Below are 15804 nucleotides of genomic sequence, written 5' to 3' on the forward strand. Positions count from 1 at the left end.
ATTACATATTGTTAGGTACATGTATTACTTTATATTCAAAATTAAGTCATGCATATGTTAATTCTTTTGCAATTTTCTCAAAGTGATGGCAGCCTATGTGCCAATATAACTACATAGTTAGTTTTCATAAAGTTAATGAAGAAATAGCATTATGGACTTATATGTCACTGAAAGAGTTTCAGTTTCTGTTTTTAGGGTTTGCATGTGGTAGTAAAGTCTGAAAAAGGAATTCCCCAGTGAGAAATGGGTGGTGGAATCCACGTGGAACCCACGTGGAGAATTAACGTGGATACCACGTGTTTTTGGTCGTGGAATCAACGTGGAACCCACGTGGAAATTTGGTGGAAAAATTAAAACAGCAGTAGGTGCTGTCCTTAAACCATTAAAACCTCAACCACTTTATATCTAAACCTTCTATATATGTGTCTACGATTTTTCATGTGCTCTCATGGCTGCCTTTCCACGAATTATATAAAAATAGAATGTGCGATACATTTTCACATAACTAGCGTGGTTTCAGGATGATAAATGACACAATGTCACCAGAGAGTTAAGTTCCACAAATTAGAAATTCTGTTTAACATTTTATGATAATCACCACAAATCCACTTGAAATCAACGTGGATTCCACGTGGGTCCAACCACTCAATATCCACCACCACCAAATATCCACCACTCAACGTGGATTCCACGTGGGTTCCACGTGGATTCCACCACCCATTTCTCACTGGGTCAATTGTACAAAAATGCCAATTATGCCAACAAGCACTGGAAAGTTGAGCAAAAACCACAAAATGCAAAATGTATCTTGAAAATTTGCATTGTCAACCACGATAGTTCGTAAAAATTTGTTCACAGTGAAAATAAATATTATGAAAAAATAAATAATCAGTCTCACAAATTTTAGTACAAGTAGTTGGAGTAGTGGGACCGATACAACCGATAAAAATGTTGAATTTTATAAAAGCATAAAGAATACCTTCAGTTCAAGTAATCTGAGTGTTTTTTTACTAAACTTTTTTATATATGCTTCATGAAAGATGGGAGTGTACCGATATGTAACCCCATCCACTTATCACCACCATTGTCCCAGCATCCAGCTCCTCTCCTTCTGCAGGCAATGCAATAGGAGACACTGTACTACTGAAGACAAAAGGTGTTGAGACCTGTAATATGAAATGAAATGAGTTTTATTAATGGCTCTGAGACTGTAAAGTTTTAAAATATATTCAGGAAATTATTTTAAAAAATTCGTCAGCATACGTTTTAAAGTAAAAAATAGCAGTTTGTACTAACAGGGGCGGATCCAGGATTTCTTTCCGGGGGGGGGGGGGGGGGGGGAAAGGAAGGCCGTATCCAGGATTTTCTTCTGGGGGGGCACAAGTATACCTCGTAATGCAAAATGAACGCAATGATAATGGGACCGTATTAAAAATTTTGCATATTTTTAAAGGGTCAGGAAGGGGGGCACGTGCCCCCCCCTGGATTCGTCTATGTATACTAAAACACTATTATTAAACATGCAAATACAACTAACAAAAAGCAAAATAAATAAAAAATTAGTGGTTTTATAGTAACTTATTTAATAATTTATCTTATACGCATATAGCTATAGAAGAACAAAAAATTAACTTGAGTACAGCGATATCCCAGTTAAAATCTCTGGTGGCATCATCATATTTGGGGTGTACAGTGAAATTAGTTACATCATAAATGTCCCCCTCGTCAACATCAAGAGAACCAGCCATGAGCTGCAGGCGGTAGTCACCCACACTGAAAGGTAATTATTGGCCATAATTGCATGAAGGATTCCATTCAAGCACTATAGTTATCCTGTAGCTGTCATCTTCAAAGAAAAAATTGCTAGTTAGGAAGAACGTGGGTGGTTCACTATTATTTTAATCTATGGTAATGAAGAGTGAAAAATAAAGGGAAAAGCAATAGTCCATTTTATGATACACCAGATGGAAGGATCCATTGGATCTAAGAAGCCGAGTTACCAACAAAGGAAGCAGAAAGATATAAATCATCAGTAGAATAGTGCAGGCAAAGAGGGCTTTCTACAAAAAGAAGAATCTCCTTACACCTGAGAGTACAAGCGTAGAAGTAAGGAAACAATTCATCAGATCCTATATATAGCAGGTGCGGAGATAGGAATTAAGGCTAGGGGGGATTTAGGAGAAACTAATACTGGGTATATGCAATAAGGGAGGTGTGGGTGCCCTCCCCCAGAAATTTTTAAGATAAATAGCTCAAAATGGTGATTTTAATGGCTTTCTGAGCAATATTTTATTCTTAAACTATTCTATAAATAAAATTTATCCAATTAAGTAAAATGTATTAAATGTTAAAATTTCACTGAGTTCTGGGGGGGGGGCTTATCCCCAAAAATACCCATCAATGCGCCACTGATATATGGAGCATGTTTCTCTAAAGGAGCAAGGATTGAATATGCTATTGGCTACTAGCTCTCTCCTGTCCAGCCGTCAAAGGTCAGGAAAAAGGGTATATATGGCAGGTACAGCAAGTTCTCAATATACGAACAAGACGCATTCCGAGACCTTGTTCGTATGTTGAAAAACCAAGGCATTTGCACGCAAAGTGTAGTTATCCTGCAACATGCAACACTGCATAACAATTGTGATGGTGACGAACTGATCTTTCTGCGCGTGGCTGGAGCCGAAAAAATTTTGCTGCGAAAATAACGAAGATTGGGCGAAACGCTGAACAGTTCCCGACTTCACAACGGTTTAGGCGGCATTCATTAATTACGTGAGTCGTTTAGGGGATGGTGTTCAGCCGATTCTCACTCCGTCTCATGTTGGGGAGAGGGGGCAAGTGTCACATAACTTTTTTCCGCAAGAATCAGTGTAAAATGTGATTATAGACTATGATCTTAGTTATCTTAAATACTAGCCTTAACTTATCTTACATAAAAATAGCAAAAGCAGTCGTTTTTTTAAATAAATCCAACGCAATGAATGCATCGCAACGCAACTCAAATGAAGCATATATTAACGTTTTTACACTGAAAATACGCATTTTGACCAATCTCACGTGAGATTAGTGCTTGACAGCGATTTCCGGTTGAGAAGCTTGGGTTGGTCATTGTCAATGGGCGTACCCAGGATCAAAACTAGGGGAGGGTAAGCCATGGCCGTTCAAGTTGTAATATTTTGGCATGGGAAAGGTGAATGGAACCAGCATTTTAAGAAAATTTTATTTAATTTTTAGAAAACAGCACTTTATTATAGTTTTAAAAATTATTTGCTGGAAAAAAAATTCTTTTTGTAACATGTCTTATACTAATATCATTTTACATGAGTTAAAGAAAATATAAAAATTGTTGAAAACTTTCATTTCAATCCAGTCCTAATTTTCCTAAAGACTTTTAGGATTTTTTCTTATTGGGGGGGAGGGGCAGCTGCCCACTACTGACCCCCGCTGGGTACGCCCATGGTCCCAGCTGCGAATTCTTCCGTTCCAGCAAACCAACACATTAATTTTTTGCACCTGTGACGTAATACCTACGTCACGGCCATTGGATACGAGTTTCTGTTTCTCGTTGATACTCACTTGTGAACGCAGTGTGCGGCAGTCACGGCCCAGTCTTCGCTCAAGATGGATGCACCACAGATGTGATGTCCGCCTATTCTCAAGGAGAGCTGAAAGATGGAACAGGAGAAATTGGACACGAGGTCAAATACAAGAAGAAAATAAAGTTTAAACATGCAGATTTAATTATAAATTAAAAATAATTTACGGCAGGGCTCCCGCAGTGACGCAGCCAGGAATTTTCTTCGGGGCGGGAATCTTAAACCGGGGTTGAATCAGGGGAGTTCGCGGGAAAACTTTTGAAAATCAGGGAACTAAGTAGAGTGTTTAAAACTAATTTAAACACTTTTTACAATCAGAAAAAACTTCATTTTATAAAATATTTTGCTAATATATAATAAGTTCTCAAGAAGTTTTTGTGTTTTTATATTTCCGGGGGGGGGGGGGGGGGGGGGGGAAGGGTCGGAACCCCCCTCGATGTGCCACTGGCTCTGTGGATGGTTTCCACTTTTGGCCATAAAACCAAAAATAGGCCATAAAACCAAAACTCAAATCCTTCCGAAATTGCACGACAATGCAGGTTATAACAATATTTTAAACGGATCATAGCTAATAGTAGAATTGAGTGTAGAGCTGCGTAAAATCAATCTTAGGATCGTTCATCAGTGATGATAATTATGATCCTAGTCGTGGGCGTACCCAGCGAGGGGCAGGAGGGGGCAGCTGCCCCCCCTAGAAGCAAAAATTGCATATGTTTTTAAGGAAAATAATATTTTTTCAACCAAATAATTTAAAAAGATTATAAGGAGCTGTTACAGTTTTCTTAAAATGTTGATTTCATTCACCTTTTCCATGATTAAATCTTACCTAAAACTTGAACAACCATGGTTTGCCATCCCCCCCCTAAGTTTTGATCCTACGTGTGCCCTTGATCTTATTCCGTACCTGGTAAGGGAACTCTCCGGGGGCTGCATCCTCCCCACCAACGATTCTCTCGTCAAGTGGCTGTCGCCCATTGAGCACTCGGAAGCCTTGGTAAAGAATAAGACAAATAATGTTGATAAAAGGGTGAGATGAGTAAGTGGGGTTACTTGGAATATGCCTTGGGGGGGATGGGATGGCCTGAGTTGGCGACCCCCTCCCCGACGGGCAAAATCTGGTAAAAGTTTAAAAAATGACATGCCTGGAAATACATTTTACATTACTTTGGCTTTTAAAGATTGAACTTAAAGCAGATGCAGTTGTTATGTGTAAATTAGACAATAGCTTTAAATTTTTTTGTTATTTATCTGAGGATTTGGGGGGGATCTATTCCTTCACCCCCCCATAGTTACGCCATTGAGACGAATAATGTTGACAAGCAGGGCCAGCCTGCCTTTTCCACAGCCAGGTTGACTCTGCTGCGGTACCCGTCGCAGCCTTGTCGCCTATCGTTGTTGCACTGTTGCCTGCCATAGTGTTGCACCCAGTGGCGTAGCCAGGGGGGATACGCGGGGTCCGGACACCCCCCCGAAATATAAAAGCACAATTATTTTCCTTCATAAAAGAAAACGAAATATAGAAAAATCATGAGTTTGCCAAATATTTCTTTAACAAATTATTTTTTCGAATATGAAAAGTGTTAAAATTAGTTTATACTGTGTACACCGTAAGTTGGCGCATGGGTACGCGAAATACCAGAGCCGCGAGCAAAGGAGGGTAGGAAAGGACTGACAAAAAAACTGTACAAGAACGACACAGGTAGTTGGCGGGTCCGTTCGCCCGTCCCTTTCCTCCCCCTGAAGAAGGCAACTAGCACCTCTAATAGAATTATTAACTTTTTTTACTTTCTCATAATATCTCAATCTTAATAGCATATTTTTAAAGTACCAAAAAAGCTGAGAAGAATGATATAAAACACGAAGTGCTCCGATCATAATTAACGAAATGGTCGAAAGTTATTTTTTAGCCGTTATACTGAGTGTTTTGTTGTAACTTTCGACCATTTCGTTATTTATGGTCGGAGTACTTCGTGTTTTATATAATTCTTCTTCGTGTTTCAAATTTTGTAATATACTAAAAATCTGTATTTGAAGTCAAAATACAAGATGCATTCAGGTCGTGTATATGAACTATCAAGTAAAAATTACAAGTTGTTTGAGAATTTGAATTTGCCCGCATTAAGTGTATTATGTAGTTCTAAGTTGTTGGCGCTACATGCCTTTAGGGATCAGCGCCACTGAGGCATTGCGTATTTTCTTGTACATTCTTCTACATCGTCCGCTCTCGAGTCAGCCACCTACTGCCCGGCCGAGAGCGAACATGCGGAGCAACGAAAGAGAATAAAACCAGCTACCGGAGAATTTCTTTGCTCATTCCGTTTTACATGGAACATTTTTGGTCCTTCGGGCCGGATAAGCTGGTGCTAATTGCTGACAGACGAACTGGACTGAAATTCGTCAACCTTTTGCTGAATGAACGATAAGTTACTTTTTCTTATTTCTGTGAATTCTTGCTTGGTGTCTGATTGCTGACTTTTCGTGCTAATTTCTCTACTGAGGAACGCATGTGCTATAAAGCTTGTGATTTCAATCACTTTCTGACCAAATTACGGGCTACTTCACTAGAACACGGACCACGTGTGCTTCGAGACGCGACAGTCAAACGCTCCTGCTATTACCCCACTTAACTGTCGCCTCTCATGCTTCTCGGCGTAAGATTGAATGTGTTGCTTCGCATGGCGAATTCTCTTAAGAACGTGCTTATGTTCTCTTTGCTTGCTCTAATATCGCTTCATGATTTTCATATTTGCTTATAATGACTTAATTCGTCATTCTCTATCGTGTGTGCTAAACTGCTTACGAAATCAAGGGCCGCTAAAGTCACGATGGAGTCCTTTAAATTCCAGCAGGAAAAACTTCTTCGTAAAATTACGAATTCTTTCACGAACTTTAAGAAGGAAGGAAGAGCCAAAATGACTCGGGGTGCGTGTGAAGTACGCTTAGAACAATTAGACGGGTGGTGGAGTCAACTAACGCGTGACCACAGTTCAATGATTAGGTCAAAAGAAGTTGACTTCGAGGATATTTATTTTAAAGACGAATTCTTTGAAGTGGCTGAAGAAAGTTATGTCTCTCAGAGGGGAGAATTTAAGGAGTACTTAAACTGCTTAACGAGGGGCGAATTTTCTAATACAAGAGAGAGTGCTTCAAATGTGATCCCCGGGGAAAGTAATTGTAATGCTCAGCTAACTAACTTACCTCGATTGAACTTGCCAAAATTTTCTGGTGTGTTCTGCGATTGGCTGCCGTTTAAGGAAATTTTTGATTCCTTGGTAGTGGGAGAAAAGGCCATCGCCGACGTAGCTAAAATGCACTATCTACGAAGCTGTGTAATCGGGGATGCTGCAAATTATATTTCTTCAATTCCAGTAACTGGGAACAATTTTCACTTAGCCTGGGAAACCCTTATGAACGCGTACGAGAACAAGCGTCGTCAAGTCAATGCGCACATCGACAGTTTGTTTTCTGTGACGGCTGCTAAAAGTGAAAATTCCGCAGAGTTGAGACGAATTTTGACATCAACTCTAAACTGTGTGCGACCATTGAATAATTTACGACAAGCAGCTGAGCAAAGGGACGACCTGTTAGTCTACCTTACCGTTAGCAAGTTATATCCACCAACTCGTAAGGAGTGGGAGAGCCATCTGGGGAATTCAACCACGCCAAGAGAGCCTGCAACTTTAGATACTCTTGTCAAATTTTTAGAAAGTGCGATAATCAGCTCCGAAGCATTTGAGAGCGGGACTCATGGGACTTGTAAATCTACTAAATACAGTGCGAACAGTGCAAAAAACAAAAATTATTCTGACTCTAAATATTCGAGAGTATTGCACGTGGGCTACGATTCCAAAAAGACCGAAGACAAATGTGCTTTGTGTAATCGATCACATTTCATAATGTTTTGCGACCAATTTAGAGAAAAGACTCCACAGCAACGACAAGAGATAGTGAAATCAAAGCGCCTTTGTTTGAATTGTCTCTCGCGTCATTCAATAAAGTGTTGTAAGTCCAACAAAAGGTGCAGATTCTGCCAGGGAAAGCATCATTCGATGGTTCACGAGACAGAAGAGCCCGCAAAGCAATCTATCCCGTCACCAGAATCTTCTCACGCACATAAGGTAAGTCCGGTAGAGATGCCCCACCTAAGGAAATGTCTTCATATCTATGACTGAGGTAATAGTAAGAATGTCGGACTTCACGATATAAAACAACATTTATTGATTATTAACAATATACCAACAAATTTTGATTAAAAAATATTAACCACAAAATATTTTAACTTTTCCATAAATATGCATTTGGCCATCTCTCCCAACTGTCCGGGTGAGACCCCACCTCCTCGGGAGAGATGCCCCACGCAGCTCAAGCTGAATGCAATCTGATTTAAACCTGTTTAAAATAACACATTCAAATTAACGTAAACTTATGGTATTAATATAACATTTAAATACATTTTGAATCAACGTTTGTAAAAGTATTGTTCAGAATTGCATGAATCCAGTGAGAATATTCTTTAAATGTTGCACTGAAACTCGTATATGCACTAATGAATGACAACGATAGAAATAATATTTTACAGGAGCTTCTTACCTAATTTACAATTGTTTAAACATTGCTCGTCTTTTTTTCCTCGATCAGTTTGGTTCCACGTTTATTTACAGAGATTTCCGTAAATTGTCCATGATTCGTGCAGTCAATGATCGCATTGAACATTTGATCAAGTCTACTGTTAATTTTTATGGTAAAACAGTTATCCTCACATTCCAAAAATCTGTTCTGGTCATCATCAATGATCAGTTTTTCCTTATTCTTTTCCAAATTTACTATGTTTGAAACGTTTTATTTTTTACTCTTCGCACTTATCTTTCCCTATTTTACGTGTTCGCCGAACGTCAGTACTTTCGCAGTACGTATCAATTTTATCGAATTTATTTCGAAGGCGGGAATGGTGATATTTGATTCAACGATTTTGTAGGTGCCATTTTTGAATTCTGATGAACTTTTGACGACTTAAAAGTTGATTAAAGGCTTCTCTGGATGTCCCAGGCATTGAACTAGGGTCATGTACTCCGGACAGTTGCTTAGAGCTTTGGGTTTCTATTGCTATTATTCCATAACTTATGTCGAAGAAGTGTTAAGGTATTGTTGATAGGTCCATAGGAAATATGTCCATCTCCCTGAAACCAGAACTTGGTGGGAGTCCATTCAGAGTCTGAAAATTCCTTTTCCGGCCTTTGAAAATTAATGCCGGAGGAAAAACTTGGTCTTCAGCGTTGCAGCACGCAATCACGGTGTTGTTTTTTCCTCTCTCCATAGATGTTAGAATCTGAACATCTTTAGCACCTTTTGTGGAGAAAATCTTCCCTAGGACGTTATTTAGCCGACAACCACACTCATCCATGTTGTAGACTTTGGCCGGCCTGGTAAAGAAATCATTCTCCTGAAATAATTCTGAGAGTATTTTAGAAAAGTGACTAACGCTTTCTCTATTTATACCTTCACCTCTACCAGCTGACAACCCTTAAGACAGCCTAGCACTAATTTTTTCTTAAAAATGAATTAAGCCAGTCATAACCCGACATCTGCAGTTCTGCATTGAAGGACAAGCTTTTCAGCAAACTGATAGGCTATTGATACACTAGTCTCTCAATCAGGTGCAAACCCAGATTTTTCCAGGCGTTGATTATGACTGACAAGTCGCTTTTCCTGCTCCATGCCAAATGGACCTAAAGAAACTTTTGCTTGCATTACCCTCTTCCTGCATCGGCGAAGAGTCCGAAAGGGGACTAGATGTACCTCGCAGTCTCACTTATTCCGCTATCACCTGCTTTCAGCCTCGTGAGAGGTTCTATAAATTGCTCTTCGGCATGATCTAAAGTGAAAATTAAAAAAAAAACAATCGATCGAATCACTCAAGTGAATAGTGAGCGATGATCGACATCACCTAAACGAATCGAACGACTTAGTCAATCACTTATGGAGATGGGATTTAAATATTACGCTGGTCAAAAGGAGGCAGTGCTGAGAATAGAGATGTGCCTGCTGCAACAAGTGATTGCCTTTAGAAGATGATGATGAATCTGTTGCGAATGGTTCTATCATTATTTATTTTGTAGCCAAGGAGGCCTTGCTGCTTTGTTTATTCTTTAGGCAATAAGTCATGGGCTAAGATTGTAAGGGGCATGGCATAAAAAACTCTAATAAACTGATTCGATAATCGTGGAGATCGTCTCCATACCCATCTCCACAAATCAGACTGTATCAAAGCATTTAAAAAATTAGGAGGCACTTTTCACTTTAGGACTCTTCTATTGATGTACTCACTAATATTACTTCTATCCAGTGGCGGATCCAGGATAAGGACAAGGGGGGGCTAAGTGGGGTTAAAAATTCCAGCAGTAGTGGGGGTCGGAAAAACTTACCATTCTATCTAGTGTAAATTGGATACCCAAGGGGGGGGCATGGCCATAGCCCATGGCCCCCCCCCTTGGGTATCCAATTTATCCCCCCAAAGATCCCCCCGATAGATCAGCCACTACTTCTATCGTATTGGTTATAATTAATTGAAAACAATACAAGTAGGGCATCCATACCTTAAGATAGCACTGGGGCATCTCTCCCGAGGAGAGGTGGGGCGTCTCTCCTTTCAGTACGGGAGAGTTGCCCTTACAGCCAGCGGGCCAACACATGGTCTAAGACGACTTGTCACTGCTTTTGGGCATTTGATAAACATGCTTCTACAAGTTTTCACCCGTTAATTCAAAGTATTCAAACATTTTAACTGATGCCGACCAGAACCATTATGCTCTACCTTATAACAGAGCGGAAAATTCGGAGTGTCACTTGAAATGACGTTCTAAAGTAGCGTAAAAAAAACGAATCACCGCGAAACTTTTGAGGCTTGATATTAGTTGTCAAACTAATTGACGGACCCCACCAGCAGAGCAATCTGATCGTTTGTTTTTAAACTACCACGATCGGGGCATCTCTCCCGGTGGGGCATCTCACCCGGACTTCCCTTAATAGTGTTTCACCTGAAGATGATTCAGATAAATCCACATTAATGCACATTACCCCCGCCCCCAAAACGTGTTCTGTGCTGCTTGCTTCGGTGCTCGTTAAAGTAATTGGACCACATGGTCACTCAGTACTTGCTCGAGGACTTGTGGATCAGTGTGCTCAGTCATCTTTCATCTCTGAGTCATTGTGCCAACGGCTACGGCTGAAGGGAAGGAACACTAATGTGGAGATACTGGGACTAGTGGGAAATAAACAAGCGAGTTGCAAAAAATCCGTGTCATTCAAAATCAAGCCGCATTTCCATTCCCCATTTGCTTGTGACGTAGACGCTTTTGTTGTCTCAAAAGTATCCTCATATATTCCAGAGAATAAGATTGTTTTCTCTAACTGGAAACATATTCAAGGGTTGACGCTTGCCGATCCACAGCAATATGAAGAAAGGGGGATTGAACTTCTACTTAGCGCTGCCATCCATGCAAAGATTGTGAAGGACCAGGTGAAGAAAGGAGGTTCAGGTGAGCCTATAGCTACGTGCACCGCTTTGGGATGGATGCTGTCGGGAGACGTCCAAATCCAGCAGGTTGAACCGTCAGAGCCTTCAACGGTTCTTCATTGCCTGGAGACTGAGGACCTTACTGACCTTCTAAGGAAATTCTGGGAACAAGAGGATTTTCAACCTTCAAGAAAAATACTCACTCCGGAGGAGCAAGAGTGTGAAGACTTTTTCATGTCTAATTATAATAGAGATTTTTCAGGTCACTTCATCGTTCGACTGCCACTGAAGGATGATGAGACGGCCGAAAAGCTACAAATTGGTAATTCTTACTCTACTGCCAAGAGGATGCTCGATCGGATGGAGAGGAGATTCGTCAAAGATGACCACTTGCAAGAGAAATATAAGGCCTTCATGCGTGAGTACATTAACCTGAAACACATGAAAGTCTCAAATCCTGAAAGAGATCTTGATGGTTTCTATCTTCCTCACCATGCTGTTTGGAAAGAGTCCAGTGCGACAACTAAGTTAAGAGTTGTGTTTAATGGTTCGCAAAAAACCGATAAAGGGATATCTCTCAACGATAAGTTGCATATTGGTTCTAACTTATTACCTGATTTAGCTGATGTGGTATTACGTTGGCGAACTTATCGCTTTGCTTTTACTGCGGACATTGAGAAGATGTTTCGCCAAGTCTTAGTTGATGAGCGTGACCAACATTTACAGAAAGTACTGTGGAGATTTGACAAAAATGAACCTGTGCTTTCATACAAATTACAAACTGTGACTTATGGCTTGGCATGTTCACCTTATCTAGCAAATCGATGTGTTAGAGAACTAGGCCAGAGTGAAGGTGCCCATTACCCTCTTGCTGCCCCTGTGCTACTTGATGAGATCTACATGGACGACGTGCTGACAGGAGAGCACACCCTGGAGAACGCGCGCCGCAAGCAGGAGGAGCTCATCAACATGCTGATGGTGGGCGGCTTTCCTCTGCGCAAATGGGCTGCAAACGACCAAGAGCTGCTGGAATGGTTGCCACAGGAGGTAGTTGCTGCTGATCCTGGTGATCTTCCACAGCCGGAATCCAGGATGGCTGTCCTGGGCCTATCCTGGGTCCCCCAAGAAGATAACATTTTCTTCCGGATAAGTATCGATCCAGTTTTGACTAAACCGATAACCAAACGCAATGTTCTTTCCAATATTTCTAAATTGTTTGATCCACTTGGTTGGTTATCACCGGTTATTATTACTGCTAAAATATTAATGCAATCTTTGTGGCTTCTGAGAACTGATTGGGATTCTGAACTTACTGATGAAACTGCAAGGGTGTGGGAGAATTGGTATTTGTCACTTCCAGTTCTGTCCAATTTAATACTGCCCAGATGGATTCGGTTTTCTCTAAGTGCAATATTTTCCGAAATCCATGCATTTGCCGATGCTTCGCAAAGAGCTGTTGTTTATCTTAGAGTAATTTCTGATGTGGGTTCCACTTCAATGCTGGTTTTGTCTAAGAGCAAAGTAGCTCCTATTAAAACTATCAGCATACCAAGGCTGGAACTGTGCGCCGCCGTATTGGCTGCTCGGCTTGCAAAACATTGCCAACATGTCCTCAATTTGACTGATTCAAAAGTACACCTTTGGTCTGATTCCATTGATGTTCTGTTCTGGTTGACAGATCATCCCTCTCGATGGCAAACATTTGTGGCTAATCGCTGTGCAGAAATTCTAAATTTACTTCCTAATGGTACATGGCATCATATCCGTTCCGCAGGTAATCCTGCAGACGCTGTTTCCAGAGGTTTAACTCCTTCTGAGTTGATGAAGTCTCAGCTTTGGTGGCATGGCCCCCCAAATTTAACTTCCTCCAGTGCACCATGGCCAACATCAAAGCCAATACAAGTGGTAATAGAGCCAAAAGAGGCAAGAAAAATAACACACATTGCTTCCGTATCGCTCCTTCCAATTTGGGATTTGTTGTATAGGTTTTCTTCCCTATCAAAACTCCTGAGAATTACGGCACTCTGCTTGAGATTTTTAAAACTTAAATTTGCAACTTGGGTGGCGTCGGGAAAAATTCTTGAATCTTTAAAAAACTTTCCATCGTCTTATTCCTCGCATCCTAGCGTCGAAGAAACTGACTTCGCATGTTTTCTATGGGTCCATGAAGTCCAAAGAACTTCCTTTTTTAAAGAAATCTCTTTAATCAAATCAGGACTTCAAATTTCTCATCAAAGTTCTCTACATAAACTTAACCCCATTCTTACAAGTAATTGTCTTCGTGTTGGTGGGCGTTTAAAACATTCTATCCTGAGTGAAGACGAGAAGCATCCTCTAATTTTACCACATTCTTCTCGCCTAACTACTCTTATAATAGAACATTTCCACAAAATTACTCTTCATGGAGGAACTTAACTAACTCTCTCACATATTAGGAGAAAATACTGGATAATAAAAGGAAGGCAAGCTGTGAAAAGTGTTATCCACAATTGCACGACATGCCGTCGGTATTCTGCTTCTCCTACGTATCAAAGAATGGGCGACTTGCCTCCTCTCAGGGTAAGACTAAACAGACCATTTTTAAATTCAGGGGTCGATTACTGTGGGCCATTTCTCATCAAGTGTTCTCCTGGGCGGGGTCGCAAACACTATAAAGGATATGTGGCTCTCTTCATTTGTTTGAGCACCAAAGCCGTGCATATGGAGGTTGTGTCTAGCTATGACTCTGCAGCCTTCATTGCTGCCTTTAAAAGGTTTGTTGCTCGAAGGGGTCACTGCGCTACTTTGCTTAGTGACCAAGGGACTAATTTTATTGGTGCTGATGCTGAACTCCGAAGTCTCTTTCAAAAGGCCTCTAAACAATGTAACAAAATAATTGAAACATTAGCAAAAGATGGAACTAGTTGGAAATTTAATCCGCCCGCGGCTCCACATTTCGGGGGAATATGGGAAGCCGCAGTTAAATCCACAAAGTATCATTTGAAACGAGTTATTGGATTGCATAAGTTAACATATGAAGAGTTTTCAACTGTTTTATGTCAAATTGAAGCATGTCTCAATTCTCGACCGTTAGTCCCTATAACGGATGATGTTACCGATTTGCAATCACTCACTCCAGCACATTTTTTAATTGGCTCTGCTTCTTTACTGATTCCAGAACCTAGGGTTACGGATGAGGAGTTGCCTCCTCTGAAGCGCTGGTTGTTGCTGTCACAAATGAGTCAACATTTCTGGGACCGCTGGTCGGCAGAATATTTAAAAAGTATACAATGCCGAAGCAAATGGACCCAGGAATCTCCCGCCTTGACCGTGGGAGATGTAGTACTCATCAAAAATGAGATGACCTCTCCAGCCAAGTGGCCTCTGGCGGTGATCACTGACCTTCATCCTGGGTCAGATGGATTGGCGCGAGTGGCAACTGTCCGCACAGCGACCAGCACCTTCAAGAGGCCCATCGTCAAATTGATTTTGCTAATTACACGATGATATTGTTGTTTCTATTGTATTGTTTCATTTATATTTCTGTAATTCACTTGAATTGTATTGTAATTTACTGTTTTTTTTTTGTTGTTTGCTTAAAAGATTGTTTTTTTTTTGTTCGAAGAACAAAGGTGGGCGGAATGTTTGAGAATTTGAATTTGCCCGCATTAAGTGTATTATGTAGTTCTAAGTTGTTGGCGCTACATGCCTTTAGGGATCAGCGCAACTGAGGCATTGCGTATTTTCTTGTACATTCTTCTACATCGTCCGCTCTCGAGTCAGCCACCTACTGCCCGGCCGAGAGCGAACATGCGGAGCAACGAAAGAGAATAAAACCAGCTACCGGAGAATTTCTTTGCTCATTCCGTTTTACATGGAACACAAGTGTATTTCAAATACGCATATAAAAATACTTACATTTGGAATACTGCCCAGCCCTGAGCGCCATTAAAATATTTTCGAAAGATAACTTTAAGACGACAATATAGGAGCGGAGCTTATTAATATCTTCAAAATCGCAAGCAGACATGTTTCTTGCCGGAAATGGGTTACGATAGAAATCCGTCGCTCAAATACACAATAGATACACAAAGAAAGACCGGTAAAGAGAGTTATGGGTGCTCTCAATGTCTTCATATCTATCTACAAGAAAATGTGACTTTTTTGGTACTCACTCGAAGCGCTGGCTATAACAGCCAAAACGATGACCGTTGTAGTCGCATTCATCCTTACAGTTGCTAAGCGATGGCAGGGCGCGTTCCGTAATTCACTGGCAGTACTGCTACCCCTATGAAAAAATTGTATAAAACCGTATAAAAATTTTATACAACTTATACAGGTTGTATACAACTTGTATACAAAGTATACAAATTGTATAAACAATACAGTTTATACAATTTGTATACTTTGCATACAATTTGTATATAGCGTATACAATTAGTATAACAGTAATTCAACGAAGGTGCCAAAAACTGAAGTCACAAAATCAACTGGGTCAGTGCCCAAAACAATGTTCCACATTCAATAGTTCAATTGCTTCTAAAGATCATAAATATTGTTTTAAACAAGTTTCTTGGAGATCCATCAATGTTAGTCATTCAATGCCACTTGGAAATTTTTCAACTGAGGCGTCAAATATCTAAGTCCGAAAATCAACTGGGTTAGGGACCAAAACAAAATGTTCCACAATCATTAGTAAAATTGTTTCTAAAGATC

General features: G+C 40.5%; 1 protein-coding gene across 1 annotated transcript; it reads right to left on the reverse strand.

The window, feature by feature from the left end:
• Window positions 1–1031: 1031 nt before the first annotated feature.
• Window positions 1032–15367, reverse strand: LOC124168690 (trypsin-7-like). The gene is made up of 5 exons (XM_046546957.1): window positions 15264–15367; window positions 4501–4586; window positions 3577–3665; window positions 1641–1773; window positions 1032–1166 (listed from the first exon to the last, which is right to left on the reverse strand). Exons 1-5 carry the CDS (start codon window positions 15313–15315, stop codon window positions 1032–1034), a joined length of 495 nt encoding a protein of 164 aa, XP_046402913.1. The 5' UTR covers window positions 15316–15367.
• Between the last annotated feature and the right edge of the window lie 437 nt (window positions 15368–15804).

This window comes from Ischnura elegans, chromosome 12, assembly GCF_921293095.1.
Source record: "Ischnura elegans chromosome 12, ioIscEleg1.1, whole genome shotgun sequence".
Lineage (NCBI taxonomy): Eukaryota > Metazoa > Arthropoda > Insecta > Odonata > Coenagrionidae > Ischnura > Ischnura elegans.